The sequence below is a fragment of a genome, unplaced genomic scaffold (genome assembly GCF_019419815.1).
Source record: "Pyrus x bretschneideri cultivar Hongxiangsu unplaced genomic scaffold, Pyrus_bretschneideri_v1 Contig8, whole genome shotgun sequence".
In the NCBI taxonomy this organism is placed as follows: Eukaryota; Viridiplantae; Streptophyta; class Magnoliopsida; order Rosales; family Rosaceae; genus Pyrus; species Pyrus x bretschneideri.
In genome coordinates this window covers 10,969,362-10,997,241 of record NW_025999820.1, presented here as the reverse complement: position 1 = coordinate 10,997,241, position 27,880 = coordinate 10,969,362, and the positions used below count along the sequence as shown (strand labels likewise).

The window sequence follows — 27,880 nt, the reverse complement described above, 5'->3', positions numbered from 1 at the left end:
AATAAAATTTTTCGTTATTATCTTGCTTTACAGACGTATACGTATTCACATTTGCTAAAAATAATGTGTTTCTTCCATACACTCAAGTTTGAATCACGCTCCATTCGTTTTGTAATATTGTTTGTGTGATAAATCATATTTCAGACCCTGATATTTAACCACGACAAATACATTTTAGGGTTTGGAACTTTGAGGGGCGACGGTGCCACCCAACAACTTGGAAGGCCATCACTTCAATTCCCGGTAAAATAAGGGCAATATGGTAAACTCGATGAGTCCGTAGAAGAAGGACATAAAAGCAGCGACAATGACAACAAACAGTAAGCAACAACAAACTTTCAATCCAATAACTCCAACAGAAGAGGAGCGTCGATGACCGAAGCCATGGACGATCGAGATTGAATTTTGAAGGCCCTCCATCCAACTTCTTGATTGATTGTTGACTGATGAGATTATCATAAAAAGCATACAAAAGTCCCAGTTGCTGTTAGAGTTAACAGCGCGTACGTGTTCCTCTTGGAAAAAAAGCACTTCTGTGTTTTTTCACGGAAACCCCCTCTCCAAGCTTACCTTATTTGACCGCCAAATCTCTTGCTCTCTCCCCCTCTCTCTTTCTCCCCTTTTTCTCTTTCTCTGCAGCTCCTTGTTTTGTGTGTTATGAACAACACAAGCTCTATAAGTGGCCCGTTCACATCTGTGAGAAGCAGTTTATAAGTGCTTTTTTCTCAAGCGTTGAATAGATCAAACAACTCGTGGGGTTTGAACCAAAGAAAATAAAAAAGGGAAAGAAAACTCAAACGTTGAATCCAGAAAACTTTCACCTACCTTTCCCTCTTCTGTCTATCTTCCAATTCCACAGCAACCAAAAAACCCAAAACTTTTTGGTTGCCCTGGAATTCAAAGCGTTGGTCTTTTTCCAAATTTTCCATCTTCCAAGTTTCCAATTCCGTCGTTTTGACACGTCTTCCAAGGGGACTAGTGGGATTAGTTGTTTGTTGTTTGTTGTTTGAGGTATATATATTTATATATATATAGCAGTCAGACTCAACTCATATCCCATCCAATTCCATTCAATATCTCTTTGGAGTTTCGGAATTTCAAAAGCACTTTTTAGGACTTCGTGAAAATCCCATTTCAGGTTAGGTAATGATTAATCTCTCGAATCTGTTAACAACCCACTTTGTAGTTTGATTAAATTTAATTGGGTTTTGATTAAATCTTGGTGGTTTCAATCTTTACTCATAGATTTTTATGTTCTTACTAATTAGCAGGTGACGATTTTGCGCCTTTCGACTTGAACTTGTTAGATCTTATGGGTTTATCCCTCTCACTACTTGCCTCAGCCTGGGAAGAAATTGTGAAGCACAGATTCTTTCAATTGACCTACAACATCAGTATAACTCCCAGAGATGGAGGACCACAAGTTATTCTAAGAACACACAGCTTCAAGAGTGAATCCGAATCCTTGGCAGTTAATTCAGACAGTTCTAGCAAGTCGGGCACTACCAATTCGAGTCGCTTGAGTGAATGCAAACCCGAAAAAGTGATGCTCGACAGGAATCTTTCGTTTAAGGGTCTTGTTCAAGATAAACAAGACATGGAGTTAGAGTTCTGTAAAGGCAAAAATGAATTGAAGCACAAACCAATGCCTGCACTTGCTCTCCCTGAACCGGTGATTTTGTTTTCGCCAAGGCCGGTTAGCGAGCTTGATGCTGCTGCTGTTAAGCTTCAGAAGGTTTACAAGAGTTACCGGACCCGAAGAAACCTTGCTGATTGTGCTGTCGTGGTTGAGGAGCTATGGTGAGTCTTCTTGTAATTTCTTGCCATTGATTTGATCAAATTTTCAATTTTTTTTATTTTACGGTTTGATTAATTTTGGTTGTTTGGAATACTTTAGGTGGAAGGCATTAGATTTTGCAGCTCTGAAGAGGAGTTCTGTGTCATTCTTCAACGTTGAGAAGCCGGAAACTGCTGTTTCGCGGTGGGCGAGGGCTAGGACTAGAGCAGCCAAGGTTGGAAAGGGTTTGTCCAAGGATGAGAAGGCACAAAAATTGGCTCTTCAACACTGGCTTGAAGCGGTAAGTTCTTGCGAAAACTCGACAACATTTTATCTGAACTTGAAAAATTGATGATTTTTCGTGCTTATTTAAACACATTACGGGATTCATGATCTAACATTTAGATGTTTCTTGATATTTTATGCAGATTGATCCACGACATCGGTATGGACACAATTTACACTTTTACTATGACATCTGGTTTGAAAGTGAGAGCAGCCAACCTTTCTTCTACTGGTAAGTAGTAATATTTTTATTGTTCCTGTGTTTCCGAGATGATTTCCATGTCAATTACTGATCAATTTGTGTAATGTAGGTTGGATGTCGGAGATGGGAAAGAAATAAACCTCGAGAAATGCTGCAGGGCAGTTCTACAACGTCAATGCATCAAGTATCTTGGACCGGTTAGTCCAACCCCTAAACCCGAATTTCGTTTACAACCAACGTAAAATGCTTGCTAATTGCATACTTACGTGTGTTTTCTTTGTGCTTGCAATATGTTCAGATAGAAAGAGAAGCATATGAAGTAGTAGTCGAAAATGGGAAGCTTTTATACAGGCAGGGTGGGGTGCTTGTGAACACACATGAAGGTTCCAAATGGATATTTGTCCTCAGCACAACAAGGTCTCTGTATGTTGGTCAGAAGAAGAAGGGTCAGTTCCAACACTCAAGTTTTCTAGCAGGTGGTGCCACCACTGCAGCCGGAAGATTGGTTGCCCGTGACGGGATTCTTGAGGTACGAAATTTACCCCTGCACATGTGTGAGCGTGGGCCAAGAGGCTAGTAATACGTTTGTGTGTTTTCTTATAGTCCAAGTAACTTTTATGTCATGTCTTAAACTTAATTTCAACTGTTATTTCAGGCTATTTGGCCATACAGTGGTCATTACCACCCAACAGAAGAGAACTTCATGGAATTTATCAGCTTTTTAGAAGATAATCACGTCGACCTCTCCAATGTCAAGGTAAATGTTTCGTGTTTGTTTTCTTATCCAATGAGTATCGTTAATGAAGTTTGAATTCAGAACCTCGTTAGACCAAGTGTTCATGAGTGTGTGCTTGTTTGTTCACGTTCTAACTTATATTTCTCTTGATTTTCCAGAGGTGTGCAGTTGATGATGACTTCTCTTATACGAAGACCACTGAAGGGGAATCAACAAAGGAGGGTTCAATCAAATCTACCGATCCGACGGTGCAAACAAAGCTGATTCACATGACTTGGCCAGCAAGGCTCCAATCACAACCGTTCAAGAACAAACTAAGAAGGTTGACAGTGCCAATGCCAAGCCACCAGTTTTTGACATGCCCAGGCGCTTGTCATGCAAATGGACAACAGCAACCGGACCCCGAATCGGGTGTGTTCGGGACTACCCGACCGAACTACAATCCAGGGCACTTGAACAAGTTAACCTATCTCCTAGAGTCGGTCCTGGGCCGTCAGTACGTTATGGCCCAATTCCTTCTCCAAGGCCTAGCCCAAAGATCAGGCTCTCACCCCGGCTCGCATATATGGGCCTCCCTAGCCCAAGGACCCCAATCGCCGCTGCCAATTAAGCTAGCCGAAGGGCACATTAGGTTCGTGGGCTGGAGTTAGTTACAGTAGGTTAATAATGGGCCAAAGAAGCCGTACCTGGTGGGTAGTCATCTGCCGGAAGCATGGTGGGCCTTTTGCTGAGTTCAATAAGGATGAGTTAAGGGGACTAACCCAATTTTTTCGTTCCTTTGATTCTTTCATCAAGTTTATTTTGATCTAGGTCATTTAATTTTTTGTATATGCCTTGACTAATCCAAATTGCATTTTTTTTTCTTTCAATTTTGTACCGATTTAACTCATGTAATTTTGGGTCGGGTCGGGTTCAATTTATTCATTTGTATACCGGAAGTTGAGGCCAGTGAATGATACAATTATATTCAAAAGTTCATCCAAATACTAGAGTAAATTTACAGGCAATTTTAGAGATAAATTTTCAGACTATATTATGTATGTGATGTCACAGTTGATGATTGAATTTATTCTTTAAATTATTAAAAATAAGTCTAATTATTAATCGTCATATCATTTATTTTATCTATACGTATCTCACATATTACGTTGTATTTGTTCACGTTTCACATGTGTTACTTATGCTATTTTAACAGAGAAAATAAGCATTTTGCTTATTAAATTCCAGTATCATACATGCCATCTCTCTCCCTCCCCTCCCCCCCAACTCCCCGCCCTCCCCTCCCCCACGGCTCCGCACCCCCCCCCCCCCTCTCTCCTCTCTTCTGTTGATGTGAAGACTCTGTGTACAGCCTCATTCATAACTGCAGGATAGCCTGGGTTGGCTGCCGACGCTTGTAGGGACAAATTTGCAGATATTGTACGATATTTGTGCAAACTTGTCGGCAAGGAAAATAAATGGCTTTCATCACCACGTGTCAATATGTCATGCATCGCCTATATACTATGCAGTATATTTAGCGGTAGCTGCATGCAGGCTATCTGTCTCTCAGTCTCTGTGTGTCGAGGCCTGCGTTTCTGGAGACTGCATCTGCATGCATGTGCCAATTTACTAGTTTTCTTTCGCAATGTCCTCTTTGACTTCGATTTTGGGGTTTATAACTCGATACTATTGGATCATTGACGGAGGGAAAGACCACAACTTTGGATTTACGCGTAACCAATTGAGTTACAATCCCGCTTGATATGCGATATACATAATACATGTTTGGTACGTTTTCGTAAGGGTAATCGGAATAAGGAAAAAGAATTGAATTCCGATTATGGAGTATTCTGGTATTTATTAAATATTAAGAAATAAAGAAAGTGGGGGAACCCATATAAAACAAGGAATCCAATTTCTGAAATTGGAGAAACGAGATTCCCTAGTTTTGTGAGGTATTTGAATTCCTGGAGGGTAAGGGAATCGGGAATGCATCTTTTGTTCTTATTATGCCCTCACTTGTTTCTTATTATCCCCACATTGCCCTTCATTTGACACTCATTATGTCATTTTTAATAAATAAAAAAAAAACTATTTATATATATAGATAATTTTATTTTATAAATTTAATTAAGAATTTAATTTAATTAATTAGTATGAAAATAATTTATTTATGTAAGGGCAATTTAGTCATCAACTTAGTTTTCATTCCGATTGAAATGAATTAGTAAACAACTTATATAGACTCAACATCATTCTTGCCATCTTTTAATAAATAAATAAAACCTATTTATATATGCTCATATAGATGAATTTTATTATATAAATTTAATTAATTAGTATGAAAATAATTTATTTATGTAAGGGCAATATAGTAATCAACCTAGCTTTCATTCCGATTGAAGTAAATTAGTAAAGAACTTATATGGACTCAACATCATTCCTACTCCAATTCCAGACAATTTTAGTAAACAACTTCAAAAGGAATTTGATTCTGATTCCAACTCATTTCAATTCCTTCTCAATCCAATTCCCCCTCAATCCAATTCCTCTAAATTTGATTACAGATTAGTAAACGCGCCAGTTATACGTCATTCATACAAAGTCTCCTAACATGGTTGAGGGGCAGCTAACCGAAAGGAAAGCGGGTAGGCCGTCTACTTATTAAATCAAATTTATGTTTTTATGCAAGTACAAATTGGGCGGAGTAAGATATTTAATAATGTTGGGCTAAAAATTTTCCCTTTTTCATCTAAAGTGACTTGTGGACCTATTTTAATTTTCACTAATTGGATGAACTTCATAAGAATATAGCTCTAAAAAATTCATTTACCAAGATACTCCACCCTTGTGTACGAAAAAACTTAGTTGGCATAAAAAGTGTACACACTTGTAGAGGCAGATTCATGATTCTAACATTAGGTAGTCCCAATAAAAATGCTCTCATCGAAATAACATAAAAAATTAAACAATAAACTATTAACTTTTCATTCATAATCTTTTTACAAACAACATTATAAGTGTTTACCTAAAAAAAAAAACCATTAGAAGTTACAAAGACTAAATTTAATCTCGACGAGGTTTCATACTCTGAAAAACATGTTATAATAGTTTCATTGTTAATACAAGAAAAACCAATGGAGAACCTATAGCTGCTGCTCACTTCTCCTCCACCAGTCCTCAAAAGTCCTGACGGCCACTTATCCGGATTCTCTTTAATGCTTCTGCCGCTGCACTCTTGTGCCTACAACGCTCACGGAGTCTCGAGTTTATGTAAGTTTTTTTTACTAATGAAGCTTGTGTAGCTATGAACAAGAAAACTTTACCATAAATAGTTAATGAGATTTTGATGTGAGCTAGCAAAGTCCTGCTTACTCGCAGGAAATTGAATAAGTCGTTATTGCAACATCATTGAGACTCTGCAAGAAAAGCATCAATCCCAACCCAATAAAATCTTCGGAAAATTCAGACTTTGGAGTGCACAGCCAGATGGACTGTGTGTTCTCCATCTGCCCTTCCTGTTTGAAAACTGATCCCAACTTCAAACTTCATGTACTATTTAGTCGGCTAATTAAATCAGTGCATCGTATTGGTTTAATTAAATTCCAGCCTCTCATCAGTATCATATATGGTCATAGACCACGCTAATCAGTGCATCGTACTGGGTTCGCTACCGATGCTAGTAGGGACAAATTTGCAGATATTGTCCGATATTTGTGCCAAATTGTACGGCAAGGAAAAGAAATGGCTTTCGTCTCCACGTGTCAATATGTCATGCATCCTCTACATACGAGGCAGGCAGGTCCATATATGGTAGCCCGTAGGGCTCCTATGTAGTAGTAGCTGCATGCAGTCTCTGTGTGTGTGTGTGTGTTGAGGTCTGCGTTTCTGGAGACTGCATCTGCATGCATGTGCCAATTTACTAGTTTTCTTTAGCAATGTCCTCTTTGACTTCGTTTTCAGGGTTTATAACTCGATACTATAGGATTATTGGCGTAGGGGAAGACCACAACTTTGGATTTACGAGTAACCAAGTGATTTACAAATTCAGTTTGATATGTAATACACATAATACATATTATGCGTCGTTCATACATTAAATTCATAAATCAGATTTATGTTTTTATGCAAGTACAAGTTAGGGCGGAGTCAGATATTTAATAGCGTTGGGCTAAAATTTTTCCGTTTTCCATCTAAAGTGACTTGTGAACATGTTCTAATTTTCACTAATTGGATGAACTTCATAAGAATATAGCTCCGAAAAATTCATTTACCAAAATTACGAAGAAACTTAGTTGGCATAAAAAGTGTACATACCTGCAGAGACTGATTCATTATTCTAACATCGAGTAGTCCCAATAAAAATGCTCTGATGGAAATAACATTGAAAAATTAAATGATAAACTACTAACTTTTCATTTATAATCTTTGTACAAACAACATTATAAGCTGTTTACCCAAAAAGCTACAAAAACTAAATTTGTCCACAACTAGATTTCATACTCTGGAAAATATGATAGGTTCATTGTTAATACAAGAAAAACCAATGGAGAACCTGTAGCCGCTGCTTTCTTCTCCTTCACCACGTACCCAAACTTGAATGGTCCTCGAAGGCCATGACGGCCACTTGTCCGGACTTTCCTTAACGCATCTGCCACTGCACTATTGTGCCTACAACGCTCATGGAGTCTCGAGTATAGGTTTGTTTTTTTTTACTAATGAAGCTTGTGTAGCTATGAACAAGAAACTTTACCATAAATAGTAATGAGATTCTGATGTGAGCTAGCAAAGTCCTGCTTACTCGCAGGAAATTGAATAAGTCGTTATTGCAACAACATTAAGACTGCAAGAAAGGCATCAATCCCAACCCAATAAAATCTTTGGAAAATTCAGACTTTGGAGTGCACAGCCAGATGGACTGTGTGTTCTTCATCTGCCCTTCTTGTTTGAAAACTGACCCCAACTTCAAACTTCATGTACTTTTTAATTTACTATTTGCATATAATAAAACATGATTGTTTGGAAGACTGTAATCTTAGTGTTCTGATTTTGAATAAATCTCTCCAGTTGAAAATTCTTGTGCCCTTGACCAACTCGTCCAAAGGAACAGGGTCCCATACCTTCACATAAATCAGACAGTTTTCACATTTTCTATGGTATTTTTTGGCCTTTGACTGGAGTGTAGGACTGATTGAGTTGTCAAAAGAAAGAGCATTCCTATCGTGGATGCAAATTTTCGCTTTCTTATTTTTGGACAAAATTGCACCTTCAAAACAATTAACATCTTAGTTCAAGGCCAAGAGCTTCACACGTCCACGATGAATGAGAGGGGCTTTGGCCGAAGAATCTCCGATGCCAAAGTTAGAATTTGAGGGAAAAATGTTTAGAGAAATTTGAAAAATTTAGCAAGAGAGTTGGACTTAGGTTTTTGGAGAAATGAGGTGATGTTTATAGGGGTGTGGCCGGCCCCTATGGGAGAGATGGGAACCGGCCGCATTTGGTGGTTTTCTAGGTGTAATTGCAAGATCTTATGTCAAAATAATATCTTGCAATTACTTAGGAAATTAATCAATTAATTTAGGTAATTAATCCTATTTTGAATAAATATTTTAGAGGTTACCCTGGGGAGGATTTGATGAGATGGATGAAATAGGTTTTGAATAAATACCTATTTTGATCACTTTTGACCTTGATTGAGTTGTGATTGTCCGCTGCTCACGTGTGGGAGTTCCGGTGCCCCTCAAGGGTAATTTTATCTTTTGAACTCAAGAATCCGCATGTTACCTCCATATTTTTCTCGATTATTTTTAGCTCTACACCCATATTCCAATCTTGTCCATGTCATTTGGCTTCTTGGTTTAGGGTTCTGTTTGACAAGAAGGCAGAACAGATATACCTCTCTCTCTCTCTCCCCTGCATCTCCATCCCCCCTGCCTCTCTCTCTCTCTCTCTCTCTCTCCACATCAACAAGGTAACAACCTACTAATTACTGATCCCACAAAACAGTTCATCAATATTGCCATTTGGATATTTCCAACAAAAATGAAGAGAAAGACATGCTGCATTATTCTAGTTGCTACTCTTCTGTGTTGGGTTTCTCTTACAAGCAGGCCTTTTGCATCCTACGATGCTCCACATCAACAAGGTAGCAACCTACTAAATTACTGATACTATACTTCTGATGGGAGGTTCTTGGCTGTTTCCGGAAATTTATCACCATATCTCTATATTTCTTATCACGTGCCAGATATATCTTCGGTTTATGTTAGAATACTGTGTTTTCGTAAAGTTATATGTGTAATAATTGATTCCAAATACCTTTTCTTATAGCTAATCAAACAGAGAAAACCCCATATTCCCAAGGAGCTACATTTGACTCAAAACAGGTACATCCTTGAACTTTGGCCCTCCATATCTCTGGATATATTATATGGATAATTAGGGTTTGTGTTTTGGTATATGGATAATTAGGGTTTATGTTTTGGTATATGGATAACTAGGGTTTGTGTTTTGGTATATGGATAACTAGGGTTTGTGTTTTAGGGAGTCGAGGAAGGCATGGGAGGAAGAAGGTATAGAGGGCTGAGTAGGCTGGGGTCAAGGCCACCCAACTGTGAGCATATATGTGGAAGCTGTGAGCCATGTGTTCCAGTTCAGACACCCACAACCACTGACCACTTTGGACTTCAATATACCAATTACAAGCCTGAAGGATGGAGATGCAAATGTGGTTCTACTTTCTTCACTCCATGAAAGTATTGCTCTATTTCAAGCCGTTTTCCGGTATATGTTTCCGAATATAAGATACACCGGAACATATTATAATTTTTGCAAGCTATCTCAAGCTTCAAGCTCTTGCTATGTATAAACTGAACATTTTCGTTTTTGATGTTTTTTTTTTTTTTTTTTCCTTGAAGCTTTACACAGTTAGGAGTCTACACATTTGTAAATTATTGCAATTGGAAATTACTCCTGCGCATTTGTACAAAATGTTCTTCATCCTCCAAAAAAGTTGAACTTAAAGAAGGGAGTGTTAACCAAACGCTCTTGGTACTGTTCATTCTTAATGTTAATGATATTTTTACTTTAAAAATTCACTTATGATACTATTTACATACAACATCTTTTTGTCATTTTAGCAAACCTTTTTCATTAATTTTCTTTTTAAAGAAAACTAATTTCCCTAATAAGAAAAAAAATGGTTTTAGCAAAACAGTGTTTATTTTCTATTATTTACAGTTGACGCGTATAGACTTGACTAATTATTGCACAAATATTTGTTTTTTATTTTTATTTTTTTTATGATCATGCAAAACGATTATTTGTACGTAAAACATACCTTTTTAAGAAAATAAATTAAATATAAGTGTCCGAGTACGTTTTCTTGTGACGCATCTAACAAAAACATAAGACATTTATCTGAACGATCTCACTTACCAATTAAAAGTGATTTACACTTTTCCAAGTAAATTCGGACGGTGTAATTGAAAGAGAGGTGTGATATCTATACACCTTATTTTACTTCTTATATATCTTTTTAATTTTCGGCCATTTGATCGGTTGAATTGAAAAAGATCAATAGACAAAAATTATCAAGAGGAATGTAAAAAGTAAAATAAAGTGTATGAATAGCACATCTCTAAAAAGGTTATCCAAACTTGAATAAAATAAAGTATGTAAGACACGGCAAACGGAGTGCGTGTCACGTTTTTCATGGGTTAGTCGGTCTTTTGAAATTCAAAAGATCAGATTGAAATCACACACGGTTGGACCACGTGTCAAGATCTCTCTTGCTTTGCGAAAATGTCACGTGACATCATATTCCCAAAAAAAAAGAAAAAAATGAAATTGCTCTCAACCATCTATTTTCATTTTAGCATTCTCACTTCTGCACATACTAAACATAAAAAAGACATTTTCAATCCATTGAACTTTGTTTGTGTGTAATGATATATTTAATGGAGCCAGATAAATAAATTAATTATGAACTCGTTATCTCTAAAATTTGAATGTAAAAGTTAAAAAAAATAAAATAAGCATTTTTCATCTGCTGAACATTAAGCTTCCAAGTGAATCAAAAGTAGAAAAGTAGGATAGAAGCTACCATGCATTGACATGGTGGTATCCCTTCATGCTTTTGTTTTGTCGCGTTTCTTGCCGTGTCGTTATTTTTTGTGATTATATAATAATTCTTCTTGTTAATTCAACATATTCTTATATTGTATCGTGTTGTATTTTTGTGTCTGTGTATTGGATAGGAGGGGGCGGTGGTGGGTATAGATACGAATACTATAGATAACAATAGGCCAACAAGCCCGCTTCTGCTTTTGCTTTTGCCGCTTCTCCTTCTGTAATTTATAATCCAAAAGTGCTTTTAACCCAACAAAAGTAAATAAAATAAAATATAATAATTCAGAATAAAAAAAAGAAAATCTTAACCCTAGATCTCCAACAAGAAAGAACCCACCGAGGCCCCAGCGCATTGCTGTCCGTACAAAATTTGTTTGCTTTGCTTTGCTTTTGCGTAATAATTTTTTTTTTTTTCCTGCTTTGCTTATATTGGATGAACAATCCGGAGTCGTTGCGGTTGAGTCGGCCGACTGCCTTCTGCTGATGCACCTGCGGGGTCGTCGTCGTTGTTTTTGATGTGATTTTTTGGAATAATCTTCCAACTTCTCTCCGAATTTTTTTTTTTTTTTTTTTGGTTTTGTAATTTTAGGGTTAGGGTTTCGATTTCAATTGATTTGGGCTGCTCTGGAAGATATGGAACCTCGCGTTGGGAATAAGTTTCGGCTCGGCCGGAAGATCGGCAGCGGCTCGTTCGGAGAGATCTATCTGGGTTTGTTGCTTCTTTATTCTTCCTGTTAATTGTGGATTTGTATGTAATTTTGTATATTTATGTATGTAAGGAGGTGGTTAATTGTGGATTTGAATTTTTTTTTTTTTTTTTGCAGGTACAAATATTCAGACGAACGAAGAGGTCGCGATTAAGCTTGTGAGTGGCGTTTTTGTTCCAATTCAGCTACGAAGTTTTGATTTTATTTATTTATTTTTGGTTGATTTTGATGCCCATTTGCTAGTTTTTTAGTTACGTGTTAATTTAAGTTTAATCCGTGATCTGAGAATTTGTATGAATGATTCTTTAAGTTCATGGTCTGGTTTTCGTGCTTCGGCTTTCACTTTGCGTTAGTAATGCTGAGGAATCAAGGTTTTGTGGAACGACTGGTCCTTAGATCAATTGATTTTCCCGTTTATGTTGATGCTATTACTGCTAGGAGCTTGTGTTTCAGGTTCTTTCCTCTTTATGGGCAGAGTTCCGAGCAATGTATTGGTTTGATTGATTGATAAGCATCTAGAAACTAATCTTAGGAAGATCGTATTTTCTTGTAAAAAGTGAGGTCTTCAAGTTTTGGTGTTGGTGTTGAAGTTTCCTTTTTGAACTGTTATTAGCGTGAAATATTTGTGTGTTATGAAGTTAATTGTCGTGCTGTTTCTGATACTTAGGAAAATGTGAAGACAAAACACCCTCAGCTGCTGTATGAATCCAAGTTATACAGGATCCTAGCAGGAGGAAGTAAGTGAAACTGCTGCATTTGATAGTTCGTCAGCAGTTTCTGGTGCAAGTTTTTGCTGTAAGTTTTCTGATTTCTAAATTTGGTTTTTGCAGCTGGGATTCCAAATGTGAGGTGGTTTGGAGTTGAAGGAGACTATAACGTTTTGGTTATGGATTTACTGGGCCCTAGTCTTGAAGACTTATTTAACTTCTGCAGTAGGAAACTTTCTTTGAAGACCGTTCTTATGCTGGCTGATCAAATGGTAGGTGTGAGCCTATGCTCAATTGCACATCATTGTATTGGTTTTAGATATTTATGTGGGAGATACTGACCTTTGCTGTGCTTGACATTTATTTCAGATCAGTCGTGTTGAATTTGTTCACAGTAAGTCATTTCTACATCGAGATATCAAGCCAGACAATTTTCTTATGGGCTTGGGAAGGCGTGCAAATCAGGTTTTTTTATCTCAATTTGGTGTACATAGTTGTGTAGGTCTATGTTTCATATGCCATTGAGTCTTTATTAATACGGTAATTGATTTTTCGTTACATGTAGGTGTACATGATAGACTTTGGTCTGGCTAAGAAATACAGAGATAGTACAACGCGTCAGCATATTCCTTATAGGTGAGATTGATTTGTGTTTTTCTGTGTTCCCTAATATGGTCTTCGAATATGATTCTAGAGAAATGTAGCATAAGATAAACAAGAAAAGGACTCCAACTACGAGATATGTGGTTAATGATGTAACTGTACATGGGCATGAATGCTGCAGGGAAAACAAGAATTTGACTGGAACTGCAAGATATGCAAGCATGAACACTCACCTTGGAATTGGTATGTTTTAGACGTTTAGTCTTTCTTTTTGCCTTTTCTATTCCTATTATCTACTTTTGTTCTTGTTAAATCTACTATCTGGTTTGTTGACATTGATTTAGAATTTCTTTTATGCTATTCTGCGCTTTATAGAGCAAAGCCGGAGGGATGATTTAGAATCTCTTGGTTATGTCCTTATGTATTTCCTTAGAGGAAGGTGATTATTTCTGAAGACCCTATTTTTGTTATTGTAGTGCTGTCTGTTGGTGTTTTGTTTAATAATTGTTTTTGCCTTTAGTCTTCCTTGGCAGGGACTAAAAGCGGGAACTAAGAAGCAAAAGTATGAGAGAATTAGTGAGAAAAAGGTTTCTACTTCAATTGAGGTACGATGCTTGTGAATGTTATTGTGGTTTTATACAATTCAGGTCTCATGTCTCGCGTGTTGTGACTAGAGAATTAATGATTTCGCAGGCATTATGTCGGGGTTATCCGACAGAGTTTGCTTCGTATTTCCATTACTGTCGCTCTCTACGGTTTGATGATAAGCCAGACTATGTTTATTTAAAAAAAATATTCCGGGATGTCTTTATTCGTGAAGGTTTGAATTCTATTCTCATTACAATGAGCATTATAAGTGGATTTCCACATTACAGTGAGCATTCTATTTACACTGATTGTATCCATTGGGTTTTGCTTCAGGCTTTCAGTTTGATTATGTGTTTGACTGGACAATTTTGAAGTATCAGCAATCACAGCTGGCTGTTCCTCCAACCCGTGCCCTTGCTGGTGCTGGAACAAGTTCTGGGATGCCCCATGCTGCTGTTAATGCCGACAGACTGACAGGTACGTTGTTTAGGATTGGTCTAGATGAATTTAAACGGCATTCTTATCGATAAGTCTATTTGTTGCTGGTGCTAGAGGATGGTGGTGTTTTAGATTACCACATACATTTTTCACCTATTCGCTTATTTTAAGATTTGACTTCTGTCTGTATGTTAATATATAAATTTAAGGAATTCTTTGTTTATTTTCGAGTGATATAACTTATTACTAAAGGTTTTCTGATATCTGGGTGTCATTTCTCCCATATTATTAGCTTTGGATTTTATAACATTCTGCTTCATGGCTTCCTTGTAGGTGAGGAAGACGGGCGGCCAACTGGTCTAACATCATTGGATTCCTCTCGGCGGAGAATACCTGGACCGGCTCTCAATTCCATGAGCCTTTCGAGGCAGAAGAATCCAATTGCTAATGATGCTTCATTAACTAGAGAGGTGAGTTGTTTGGAATGCATTATTTTATGAATTGAAATCATTTTTGCGGGGTTGTATCAACTGGAATAGTTCTGTGTTTAATACCTTGCGACAAAAATCTCATGGGCATGCTTGGGCCTTGCAGACGTCAAATAGCAACATTTTTGGCCGGTCAGCCGGATCATCAAGGAGAGTCGCTGTTTCTAGCAGCCGTGATGCATTTGGCGGAAGTGAGTCTGACATTCGCCCTCGAACAACTGATGCTAGCCCTGGAGGACACAGAATTTCAAGTGGCCGAAGAAGTTCACCAGTCGAGTCATCGGACCCCACCCGGAGACATACATCTCAGACTAGGAACTACGAGACTACCCTTAAAGGCATCGAAGGTCTGCATTTAGACAATGAAGAGAGGGTTCATTATTAGCGATGCTGACCCTTGCAGGTTCTGTAAATCGAAATTCGATGGTTTTGCCTTGGGCTGTTTTAATATACGTCGAAGGTGAGAGGGTCCTTTCGAGGGAGGCGATTTCATTTGAACTCCGTTGTTTCCCCATGCAAGAGAGCTGCGAGTGTTTGTTGTTTTAACTTGTGCTTTTAACACGATACATTCATTTGCGTGATGAACAATGTAAATTTTCGTTTTCCAAAGAAAAATAACTGAATTGTTCAAACAGAAATGTTCCCCTTAAGCCCTTATTTGTGTGTTTAACAAAATTGGTAAAGAATTGTTAGAAGCTGCATGTTTCACTTTGTTCCCAAAACCAAAGGTCACGCAGCACAATCCTCGTACTCGTCTGATCGCTACGTGCAACCGGAACGCATATTTACGAATATGCATAAAGAACCGGTTACAAACTTTTAATCGAAAATAGAACTGAAGGGACGGAAATTGGGACTTGATAACTTTGGAAGGCCTTTTGACTTCGAAGTCCAAGCGTAGGAAGGAGAGACATCTATTAAGAAGGGTTGCATGATGCATGACCGAGCCTGACCAAATTTTACGCATCGGTTCTATTGCTTGCGTTGTAAGAACTTGGTTGTCCCGAAGGCGAAGAACTTCCATGTCACGAGTCTCCAAGTCGTTTACCGAAACTACTCACGTTAGCAAGATTTCTCATACCGAAACTACTCACGTTAGCCAGGCTCATTATCAAAGTTCGAAGCGGAAACCTCTACAAAAGCTCAATAACGCATACTTACCCCGACAACAGGAAGCCAGCCTTCTCAAACCCCCAACGTCCGCTGCCTTCATCCATTGCCCCCTAAACACACTCAATGCATCAACACAAAGAAGAGAGACGACTAAGGATGCAGAATAGCGAACATTCATCGTTAAATTCTACATATCATCTGCCCGAGTGGCTCTAACACGCTAAGACAACTACAATAAACTTAAAAGTTTCCGACAACATGAAACAGAACTAGTAAATGAGGTCCGACACCCTAAAGGAGATATCTTCTCCACTCTATTGTGAATCAGCCACTTCCATAACGTCGAAAAACCTTAATAACAACCTAATTGGACAAACTGAGCTTAATTGATACGAGAAAATCTATCCAGAAAACTCCGCATTGCCACTCGACAACTCGGTCTGCGTTTCTATCGCCATTTCGTTGCCACTTTCCCGGAAAACTTTCTCAAGAACAACAATTTTGGCAAGGGTTTGCATTCACGAGGGAAGCGGAAACCATTCTGAAATGCATGATATTGGCAAAAACCGAACCCTGAATTCATATTTCGAAACCTCATTCACACCCATTCGTTGAGGGATACGAGAAGTTAAAACACTAAGTTTGAAAGTTCTTTTAAAATGTCGTAAAGTGCTTTTAAAGAAAATATTTTTGAGCTCTAAAAGAACTTAGAAGTGTTTTTTGCAAGAAGTACATAAACAAATGACGCATCAAGTGTTTTTTAGGATTCACTTGCATTGTCACCAAGAATCGATTCCAAAAATATCTTCACAAAAAGCGTTTTTAGTTACAACAAGTTGTGTCCAAAAACAAAATTACTCAACAATAATATGAACCAGCAAAAGAGGCTTAAATTTCATTGATATGATTTCAGATTACCAAAAATCCACAATATACAAATATTCATCAACGAATCACATTAAAACTTCATAATTTCCAACATAATCTTATAAATTAAGAACACCAAGTCAGAAATTAAACAACCAAAAATAAATAAATCTTACCGATTTATATAACATTATATTCAGAAATGATGATTACCGCCCGTAGACGACTCTATCACAAGTTTCCTTGAGCCACCGGAAGCTCTTCCGGAGCGACCCTTTGAGCTTCCCTTCCACCGTATAAACTTTATAGCTCGCCACCCTCTTCTTCCTCTGCAGCTCCGGATCGCTCAAGCTCCAGCTCTTCGTCGCCGACCCGTTCGCCGACTTCCCCTTCCTGAACTTCTCGTCGTTGCTTCCGGCCTGGGTTTGCTGCTGCTGCTGCGGGTGCACTGAGGACGCGTAGGACGCGCTGTAGCACCTGAAATCCTGCATCCCATTGACTCCCGACGAAGCGCCGCTGCCGCCATTGTAGGTCTCCACCTCCGTTCTTCCGTGGCCGCACGATTTGGATCTGAAATCTTCCATGGTAGGATACTAGGATTTCAACGGAGCACGCAAAGATGTATGAGCTCCACCTTCAGTGCCTCGCACTCACTCTCTCTCCTCTCTCTCTGTGGAGCCAAGAGCTCCAGTGCAGCGGAGATTGTGCGTATTCGGTCAAACAGTCAAAGGAGCTTCGTTGGGGGTCGTGGAAATTTTGCATACCAATTATTTACATTTTCATTTCGGCGCTGACTCCCACCCAAGATGCTGATCATTCGTCGGTGATATTATTACAGTAACTTTAATCAAAAATTTTCGATACGATTTATTTTAACAAAAAATTATTTCTGATACTATTTATTTTAATATTTATTTTATCATTTTTATTAAAATTAAAAAATTTCAAATTATTTTCATTAATTTTTCTTATTATTTATTAGAATCTAGAATGTGCAGTGTACTACTACTGGAATCTTCCACGAACTGGAAAATTTTCACTTGATGTTAATGCTCACGAGAGAATCTCGTGTCCAAGGACAGTGGCCCTTATTACATTATTATACAAATTTAATAAATAGTTATGTGATTTAATTAAAAATAAAAAATATATGATTTTGCCTACTAGTACAAAAGTAATGGGCGTATATTTAATATCTATCATTATCTAAAAACTTTAATTTTCAGTCATTCCTTTCTTTTTTTTTTTTTTTAAATCGTTCTAGCTATTATCTGTTATATTTAATTTATGTTCTTTAAAAATTTTATTTTTCAGCCTTTCATTTTTTTTTATTTTTTATAATTGTGTTATAAATAATAATATTATTTAGAAACTTATTTTTTGTGACATTCGGAATTCTGTTATGGTTGGTTTTGGATCACTATACTGATTTTAATTGATTTTTCTGTTTTTAGCTAAAAAATGTGACTCAATACCTCAAGCTTTTTCTTAGTTCGTGTAGAAAAGATCTTAAACAAATAACGTTGAAATCACATCACATCCATATTAGATATCTAAACCTTTCAAGGTAACATGTACCCGGACCCTGTACACACTACTCGTCACACCCGAGAAATGGTTTCACCCCAAGCATCGGACCAATGATCACCCATGACTTCTATTTAACACTAGTGCCACAAAGGCCCTTGGTGGTCATATTGGTGCATACCACGATAGGGTCCTCCACCGGGGTGAAGTCGTAACAAGGTAGCAGAAGGGGAACCTATGGCTGGATTGAATCATTCGTGATGGAAATGCCCTCTTCCTTGAACCCAAACTCAACGAGGCGCAAGCACCTACTACTAACAAAATGAAAAGCAGCAAGCTGCGCAACAAAAGCGAAGCAAGCCCCGCTTGTAGCGTGCCTCCATTTTTCAGCTGGCGTCAAATCTAAGCTTCACTAATTTGGTTGTTTGTGGTTTTTGGAGAGAAAGGAGAGGGGGGGGGGAGGATATATGGAAAACTAATGAAAAATACTTGAAAACTTTGAGTTTTAATGATAAAGACAAAATAAAAGATAAAGTGAATAGTACCAGACTTGATTTTTTAGTGTAAAAATGTGATTCTTTGACAAAGTAAACAGTACTGAGAGCTTTTCGTTAAAGTTCCCAAGGATATAAGGAGGGAGGATGATGTTGACACGATTTCTTCAAATTTCCGAAACTAAATATATACCGGAAAAGAAAAAAAAAACTAAACTAGGATGAAATATATTTAAAAGATTTATATAAAGCCAACTGAATTAGCAAAACTATGTAAAAGATGAAAACCGTATGGAGCATGAAAACGTTGAAACCAAAGGAAGCAGCATGAGTTGAGTTGCCTCGGCGAAAGTATAAAAAGCCGGCATATTTTGTAAGGCAACACCGCTTCCAGAACGATTCGATCCATACTTACGAGACTCAAAACTTCACTCAAGTTGCCCCTTCCGATTCATCAAGTCGTGGTAATACAGAAGCAGGCACATCGGTTGACCGAGGATGCAAAAGATGAACCAGAAGATCATATTTCCGACCTGGAAATAAGATTAAAAAAAATGCGGTTAGAAGAAATATAATGAACATAACCAATATCAAAATCGTACACAGAAAGTATGTGCCCTCAGCAATTCATAGAGCACGAACAGAATCTCCGAACTAGTAAAAATATAAAAGGGCTATAGGAACTCTTGATCGTCGAGTTTACTTTCTAATATGTAGAATTGCCGAATTGGAAACCACAAACGGAAAGGTGGGACATGGAAGTTTGTAAGAAGGATGCTAGCATGATGCCTTGTACCCCTATCTCTCCAGCAGGACCGCCCCCAGGTTTTTAATTCTCTCTAGAAACTAAGACCCCTGTTTGGTATTCAATCCAAATACAGTTTTTATAACTCAAAAACAAGTTTTGAGTTCCAAACTGTAATTCTTGTTTGCCTGGCCTATTTCTAAAAACTGAATTTAAGGACCAACTTAAAAACGATGCCTATTTGATAAAATAACATTTTAAAGTTTTTAAACACAACCACCTCCAAACACAAAACTCTACAGCCCGACCTTCACCCTCTCTCTCCTCTACCCCTCTTCGTGATCTTCGATGCCAGCATCGATCAGGTCCCACTGTCCACAGGCAGTCATTTCGTGTTTGCCATGAGCGCCAACTTGACTCTGCCGTGGCTCCACTTAGTTATTGCTACGAGGAAAGGTTAAGGAGTTCCTGGCGTTGGATGGTTGCAAAAACGGTGAGGGAGGAGGTGGGGAAGGTAGTTGCCAATGAGATCCTAACTTACTTACCTGACCAATACGAAGAAACTGGACTGGAACTTTACTAATTTTAAGATCTAAAACAGTTTCTGAGTTCAATACCTTCGATTTTATATATTTAAAATAAATAAATAAACAAATAAAAATAAATAAATAAATAAATAACCTGTTCTGAAGAGAAGTTCTTAAGAATGATTAAAGGTTTTAAGCTGAATACCAAACGGGCCCTAAATTTTGAATAGAAGGCTAACGCCAACCAAGTGAGTAGGCAAAACTATGCAGCAATAATATGAGACAACATGTTTAAAAAAAGGACATACCATTGAGTTTCTGAATTTATCTTGCAGGAAATTTGTGATCAAGACAAGTGGTACCTGTACAAAAACGCAATAAAAGAAAATTAGGACAGATTGATCATCACTATGAGTAGGACTCCTAAATGAGGCAAGGAAACTACAATGTTCTTACCTGCAACATAATTCCAATAAAAGCCCACAACTTGAATATGTGGCAGGGAACAGCTATGCATAGCTGGAGACGAGTCGAACAATATTGGATAAGATAATAGAAACACAAACAGCTATGCAAGCTTCATTATAGAAACTAGCCATGAGAATTCAGATCCGAGTAAGGCATAAAACAAAAGGGAGAAATATTTCAGCTGACCCCCAGATAATGTTTCACGTGGAGTTTGCGTTGGTGATCATGATGAGGAGCTCTGTATTTAATATAATTATATATTTCCATGCTTGAACGTAGTCTATAGCTTTTGGCCAAAATCAAATGTAAAGAGTTCATTTTGCCATTACCGATGTCCTGACATCAGAATTCATTCTTATGTGTATGGGTATTCTACTCTTGTAAGGTAATCGGAGTGGGTAATCATCTTCCGATAACCAATGGTAGCATAGCCCTTCAAGGTTGTGCTTGATAGCAATTACTGTATCAAGCAAATTACCAAGTGTACACATTCCTGGATGATGTACACCTAAATAGCTAAAAGTCTTGGTTAAATACTAAGATGATGATTCACTTGTTTCTAATGACATGCTTCCAAAGTTATCAGTTTCAAGTCCTACCAACACTCACATTCCAAAGAGAAAGAATGCTAATTAGATTATAGACAACAGAATATGATGAAGGAAGAAGCGATAGAATAGTCGTTATCCAAAGGGAGAGGATCACTAAATAACAACATAAACTCACAGAAACAGAGCAATATACCTCATGAAATACAGCAGATACTAGAAAGGAGATGACGATGGCAACTCCCTGAATTCAAAGCCAGAACAAAAAAACAAATTAATTTTGAACATTCTAAAACAAATTAAAGTTCGTCCATCACGCATCACTTAACATTAAAATAAAGAGATATTAGATACCTTGGGTACTCCATGCCGTATGCATGGAAAATAGATATGGCGAACCATCCATTTATGAACAGGCTGAAATGAATACACCCAATCAGTATTACACTTTCACTTGGGCAGGAGAGGGGGGGGGGGGTTGTGGGTTTGTTATCATTGTAAAATGTAAACATCAGATACCATCTAACTGAGTTTTGTCACTACATGGCAACTTTGATAACAAGGAAATTAGGCTTATATAGCCTCTTTTCAGGCTTATAAGTTACAATGCTTATTAATGATAATGCTAATACACATATTGTTTGATGCAAATTCGAACACATTAAGAACCACATTCACTACAGTCCAATAAGCAACCTAGATTCAAAATGAATATCGAATAGAAGTCAAAACAATAATTTATTGTAGTACATTTTAGTATATGAGAAAAGATAACAACTGAATTAGAGTTCAACAGACATACCATATTCCACATTCTCCAATACTGATGACAGCCACCAGAAGAGCGATGCAACAAAAGTAAATAGTAAAAAATTTCAATTCAGAGCTGTAATAACATAACCTAAGAATAAATTGCATAAACATAAAACGCACCTCCTCAACAGTTTGTGCATTCCACCAATCTTTATAGAACTCCCGATCTCCAAAACAAAGCAGCTCAGCAAGAATATTTAACCTATATTTCTAACACCGGATGTAAGCATAAACTCAAGACTGAAAGTGCAAACTTAGTATAGCTACACATATAAATTGGGAACTGAAAGGTAGGGGATGAAGCAAGACGTACCAGAGGTGGAAAAAGCAATAGAACATGCATAGCCACACATATAAATTGGGAACTGAAAGCTTCAAAACCCTCTCTATGGCATATAACCAGTCCCCCTTCAAAGGATGTTGTGAATTCTTGACAATAGGGTTGATGTACTGCATAAATATACAGGTGTAATTATTAATAATCACAACGAAATAAAAGAGCACTAAAACCTAGTCGAAAACAACAAATGCCAACTTACTTGTTCTACTATAAATCCCATCACTCCAGTAAAAATTATCAACTTCACAAGTTGACGAAACACCCAACCTTTTCGCACAGAAGCTGTGCGAGGGTAACTAGTCTGAAATAAGGGTCAGATAAATCAAATTAAATTCATTTCTCCATTAATGATGTAATGTAAAAGTTAACCTCATAAGATAAGAACCATAAATTAAAGATTAAGTGTAATGTAAAAGTTAACCTCATAAGATAAGAACCATACATTAAAGATCAAGTTATGAGTTATCTATACATGAAAATTAGCCTTCTTTTAATTAGCGGTGCCAATAATACTGTAAGAAAATAATCATATAGTCTTGTGATGATTCATTTAATATCATATTTAAAATGAGAAAAAATAATTTAGTCATCTTAGACATACATATTACTTAAACAATAATGAGTCAAGTGAAAGATAGAAGAGTTATAAAGAAAGTTTGAGCAGAATTCAAACTTGTAACAGGAAAACTCACAACACCAGGTTGGAGCAGCTATGAAGTTTAAGTGACTGCATGACAGTCTATAATTGAGGCAAAATATTTGTTCTGTTTGTAATTAAAAGCCAAAAAACAGGCAAAGGAAAGGCAAACAACATAAAAGAAAAGGTGACTTAAACAGACTAAAGCATCAAAATTCATAAACTTGTACTTTCTGAATAAGGATTGATTAACGGATAAGAAAACCTAGGTTAATTTCTAAAAGAGTAATGCAATTACCTGGTAACATAATGTTGGAGCGACCATAAAGTATGCCAAACTTTTGAAGTTGTTATTATGAGGGTAATCTGTATTCAGAGAACTAGGTGTGGCATCCCCCTGCAATCAGTCAAAGGACTTCAAGAATTAGAAAACAATCATTTATTAAGAAAAAATTGTTGAAGCAAATTAAACATCTACTAAGATTTAGGACCTTTATAAACTTTCTTCAAACTTCATATTTAATCTAAAGCGGCAAAGGAAAAGACTATATTCACGTTAACTGAAAAACTTATTCACAAGTTCATAGCTACCTTCTCAACTGCTTTGTGAAGTAGCTCTCATATCATAGTTTGTATGCACAAAAGATACGAGTTTTAACCACACGATGCAAGCAAAGAGCATCAAAGTAACACCAGATAAAACTGCAGAATCACACCTGGAGAAAATGAAGTAAATCAAATAAATGCAACATTGTCACTGCTATTCACATATTAGCCAACTAAAAGATGCCATCAATCAAATAAAAAAAGGCCTCTCCTGTACTACATATACACACAATCTTTCAGACAGAACTACCATCCAATGTCAATTTCAGCTTAAGAATTTATCCCCTGAAGTTTCTAAGATCTCCACAAAAACAAGCCTATTTTAAGAACTGGGGACAACGGAGCATTCCAGAGTAGTAACCAAGATTGTAAATCCAGAAAATACGCTAATAAATGAATAGCACTTAAACACAAGTAATGGGCTAGAAACGAGAATGTAACAGTGATAGTTCAAACCTAAATCCTCCAATCAGCACCATGGCCAAAATGTAATAAATAGTTTCACCGACTAATACCAAAAAATTGTGGGAATGCAACTAAATGGAAACTTGATAGTAAGTTCAAACTGACCTGAGAATCACCAAAACCGGATACAAAATTGAAGTTGTGGTAATGACTATATGAAGAGAAACAACAGCCTGCAATGCCAGACCAGAAATTCATATTTCAGATACAGAGTTGCAGGAAGCTATTTTTGTTAAGTAGTACAAAACAAGTTGCTCACAGCTTCAGATATACACTTCCGTAGCACTAACTTCTCAACTACAAAGGCCGCAAGCGGAAATATAGGAAGAGTAAGGCTGCAAGTGAAAGAAAAGAGGAGCCGAATAAATATCCCATCACTTGTAATTCAAAGATGGTAATGATAATTAAGTACTTCTTTAACCAAACAGCATATCGAACCATAATAAAAGGAAATATTACCAGCACATAAGAAGTGGCCAATCACGCAATGATCTTGAACTAAACCAAAAACCAGTTTTAATTAACCAACCGTACTGCAACAATAATTGAACAGTAAGAAACCTCTATAAATGCCCTAATTTACAAGGGAAACACGAACAACCAAACAGTGTAAAATTAATCGAAAAAGCAGTGGACACGGGCACATGGCAAACCTTCATTAAATTCTCGATGATAAGCCGGCTGTTTACAGCAACAAGTACTACTATACACAGATTGAAGAGACCTGCATGGCTCTTCAAAAATACACACAGAAAAATAAAAAAAATCAAAGCTTGCAATCAGCATCTTGTTCAAGCTTCAGTGAAAGCTAAAAGACAAAAACTTGTTCATAGCAAACACATATTCATTACTGATAATTAATCATGGATTAGTGGCACTAATTAGAAGTGAAATTAAGCTACGCAAGGCTTAAATACCTGTCTGAAGATGGCATCAGAGCTGAGAGGGCTCTCCTTAACTCTCCGATGAGCAGGAACGGACGGCCGATACGTGAATTTCGCGGCGGAGGGATCAGCGGCCCGATTATTCTCGCCAAGTCCCTTCTTGTCTTGAACAGCATTGACGGACTCCGCACCGCCATCGCCGGCGTCGCAGATTTTGGCGCCAACCGAGTCATCACTCCCCGAGTCTCGAACCAACTGGTTCAAGGAATTGCGTCCTGGTTCGCGTTCGAGTCGAATTCCGCCACGGTGCCGGCTGAGGGTCTGCGACGTAGCGTGTGGTTGAGATCTGGGTCGGCGCGGGGGTTCGTGGTGGCGCCTGCGGTGGCTACTGCCTCAGGCGAATCCGCAATCCCATGAAACAACAGCAAATATATGTAATATATATATATACACACACACTCAGAGAGATGAAGAAAGAGGTGAACAGAGAGAGACTTCAGATAATCTTTATGGTTCGGATTCCAGAGAATTCATGGAGAGAGAGGGGAGAGAGAGATTTCAGATGGAAAAAAAGATATAGAGGAAGAAATGGGGGAGCGAGAAAATTCGCGTAGAGGCGGTGAATGAGTGGGAAGCTGAGAGGTCTTTATATAAAAAGCGACAAAAAACACAGAGGAAAGAGAGAGAGAGAGAGAGAGAGAGAGACGGTGGCGATTGCAGGTATGATGACGAAGCGATGATGTCAGGGGGGGCGGTAGGAGGCGGAGAAACGACAAGCGGCCGCTTGGGGAATTGGTGTGTGATGGTTATGGCGTTTAACCAAAAACTGTGTCGTCCTGTAAGAGTGTGACAGAGGGAGAGGGAGAGGGAGGGGGACGAAGATGCAGACCTGGTCCCGTGGAGCTTTCCGCATACAAACCGCTTCCCGGTTCTTGCCTTCCTTTCCTCGGCTCCCGCTTACCTCCCAACACAAATTAAGTAAACAAATTAGCTTTGGTTAGCATCTAATCGGATAATAAGATGCTGATTTTTAGGTACTTTTTATATTTATATGGGAAAGTACAACATGGGATGAATAAGTATAGAGGTGGATTGTTTGCCCTTTAATTTCCATGCTCTCCTCATGTTCTCTGTGATGTGTAGCAATGATTAAGTCACGTCAATATTTTATATTAATTTTTTATAGAAATAATAAAATAAAAAAGTAATAGGAATATAAAATGTTGATGTGGCTTAACCGTGACTACACAAACAGGAAGACATAGAAAGAGTATGAAAATGGAAAAGCAGACAATCACCTCTGATAAATATTTGTCAAGGGATGTCAGACTATGTGTCTGCACCTCCTAGAAAGAGACCCTTCTTATCATGGAAATTTTTGTGTGCTTTAGAGTATTCGATATTTTATGGAATTTAATCGTTGAATTTTTGTTTAAAAACATAAAATTTGAGATTTAACAGTTAAAATATTAGAGTATTCGGTACTCAAGAGCATTCAAATTTTTTTGTTGTACTATATTTAATCCCATTCGAAGTGAGATTCCTCCTACGATGTAGTTCTATTAACTATTTTCTCTATCTAAGATATTTTTCTAACGTCACTTAGTATTACGGTTAGTTCAATCATAATTTAAACATGTTTGAAACCTTTTCTTCTTGTTAGATTGAGATTTGTAATTAAGGGGTCAAATAATGTTTTACTTAACTAATCACGGTCTTAGAACAACGACATTTTTATTTCATATTAAGGTTTGGGATATGGGGTGTGGGTTAGATCAGAGTCACATAAATGATCATAATAATTAGTCGTCGAACGATATTTAAGTAAATTAAACTTAAAATCCATTATTTACGAATAAAAAAAATATAAATTAACTAAAATACTAGTGACAAGTGGCAAGTGACTAATCACTTGAGCTTTCTATTTATTTACAAATGTTGTTTTCACGAGTCAACTTGGTTAAAAGAATCGTACTGCAGATTACATGACGCAAATGAATATATAAAAATATTGTGCCACTAATCATGCTTTACACTTGGCCAAAGATAGATTAGCAGAAGCTTAGAGTTAAACCGAGAAATTTTTTATTGTGATGGGAACACGAGTAGTACATCATATGTTTTTATGTAATTGATGATAAATTTTATTTTTTAAGTTAATAACTTTTTAACACACATATCCCACCATTTGTATAGTAACATATGATGTACCATATGGTATGTCTGTCACGCTGAAAAATCTCTCGAGTTAAACCCAGGAAAAATGTTTTTTTTTTGTGGGACTTGATTCCTCATCGCATTGCCTTCCGTTTCGAGACTAATTGCAATTGGTGTGTTAATCCTAACGACTATACTTTAGTTAACGTCACCGCTAAGACTACGATAGAAAGCGACAAAAGGGTGAGGTACATGTGAAATCAAAACGCGACCATGTCGTTGTCGTTTCGTATTAGGATCAATGAGGCGGTTCTAAAAACATTTTCACCAATTCTAAATTTACATGGCTAGATTTCAAATTCAACCCAAAATATGTCTACATCCATTTTGGCCTGCCACAATTGATGTCGATTATGAGTCTAAGCCCAAATTCATAGTGCTAGCTTCCGTGGGGCCTTTAAATTCTTGTTGCACAAGTATGTGCACCACACGAGCCCAACCTGGAGAGTGGCACGACAGAATCTAAGCATCTAATATCCATCACAACGGTCGGCTAGGCTTCACTTGACACATGGTGTAATGTTAGATGTTCGATTCAAATTCTTTAATCCAACTGTTATTTTATTTTCTGTAGTAAAAATTTTATTACTACAGAAAATATTAAAATCAGGAAAAATCAAAAGAAAAAAATGAAAAATTTTCAGCAGCTATTTTAATTATTTTTTCTTCTAAATACCAAATCATATTTTTAACTTCCCACGCCAATACTCTACAATCATAGTCACATGACATAATTAGAGATTTATTTTAAATTATTTTTATCTGTGCAATAACTATATACGAGACATCAGGTGCATAAGAGAATACTTTTAAGCATATATAATAGTTGAATTATACAAAATTATATAAAGTTAAACTATGCAAAATTATATAATAGTTGAATTATACGAGACACCAGGTGCACGAGGAAATACTTTTAAGCATATAAAATAGTTGAATTATACAAAATTGACATCCTAGTCTCCTAGATCTAAATCCACCAAGAA

General features: G+C 37.3%; 5 protein-coding genes across 5 annotated transcripts; 3 read left to right on the top strand and 2 right to left on the bottom strand.

The window, feature by feature from the left end:
- The first annotated feature begins 514 nt into the window (after positions 1-514).
- LOC103951881 (IQ domain-containing protein IQM1) lies at positions 515-3,978 on the top strand. Its single transcript, XM_048575710.1, is given in 9 exon segments — positions 515-1,143; positions 1,272-1,800; positions 1,898-2,195; positions 2,197-2,294; positions 2,374-2,461; positions 2,563-2,793; positions 2,920-3,021; positions 3,159-3,248; positions 3,323-3,978. Coding segments are annotated over 8 exon segments (1,683 nt in total). The 5' UTR covers positions 515-1,143; positions 1,272-1,312; the 3' UTR covers positions 3,611-3,978.
- Positions 3,979-8,856: 4,878 nt separating this feature from the next.
- LOC108867559 (EPIDERMAL PATTERNING FACTOR-like protein 3) lies at positions 8,857-10,480 on the top strand. The gene is made up of 3 exons (XM_018648562.2): positions 8,857-9,127; positions 9,313-9,368; positions 9,526-10,480. The coding sequence occupies exons 1-3, from the start codon at positions 9,025-9,027 to the stop codon at positions 9,733-9,735; spliced, it is 369 nt and encodes a 122-aa protein (XP_018504078.2). The 5' UTR covers positions 8,857-9,024; the 3' UTR covers positions 9,736-10,480.
- Positions 10,481-11,230: 750 nt separating this feature from the next.
- LOC103951882 (casein kinase 1-like protein 1) lies at positions 11,231-15,281 on the top strand. Its single transcript, XM_009363360.3, has 13 exons — positions 11,231-11,821; positions 11,937-11,977; positions 12,487-12,556; positions 12,650-12,798; positions 12,896-12,991; positions 13,092-13,162; positions 13,311-13,372; positions 13,505-13,568; positions 13,650-13,734; positions 13,823-13,949; positions 14,051-14,194; positions 14,489-14,625; positions 14,750-15,281. Exons 1-13 carry the CDS (start codon positions 11,746-11,748, stop codon positions 15,026-15,028), a joined length of 1,401 nt encoding a protein of 466 aa, XP_009361635.1. The 5' UTR covers positions 11,231-11,745; the 3' UTR covers positions 15,029-15,281.
- On the bottom strand, positions 15,238-17,447 carry LOC103951883. Its single transcript, XM_009363361.3, has 2 exons — positions 16,800-17,447; positions 15,238-15,866 (listed from the first exon to the last, which is right to left on the bottom strand). Exon 1 carries the CDS (start codon positions 17,205-17,207, stop codon positions 16,833-16,835), a length of 375 nt encoding a protein of 124 aa, XP_009361636.1. The 5' UTR covers positions 17,208-17,447; the 3' UTR covers positions 15,238-15,866; positions 16,800-16,832.
- A 1,405-nt stretch (positions 17,448-18,852) lies between these two features.
- On the bottom strand, positions 18,853-25,204 carry LOC103951884 (diacylglycerol O-acyltransferase 1A; the record flags this gene model as incomplete). The annotated part of the gene is given in 18 exon segments (XM_009363362.3): positions 18,853-19,177; positions 20,225-20,278; positions 20,373-20,435; positions 21,129-21,176; positions 21,287-21,349; positions 21,735-21,755; positions 21,866-21,947; positions 22,059-22,195; positions 22,285-22,386; positions 23,021-23,119; positions 23,314-23,334; positions 23,336-23,438; positions 23,899-23,966; positions 24,053-24,128; positions 24,253-24,326; positions 24,447-24,527; positions 24,711-24,965; positions 24,968-25,204. Coding segments are annotated over 18 exon segments (1,689 nt in total), but the record flags the coding sequence as incomplete, so codon positions are not given.
- Positions 25,205-27,880: the final 2,676 nt, after the last annotated feature.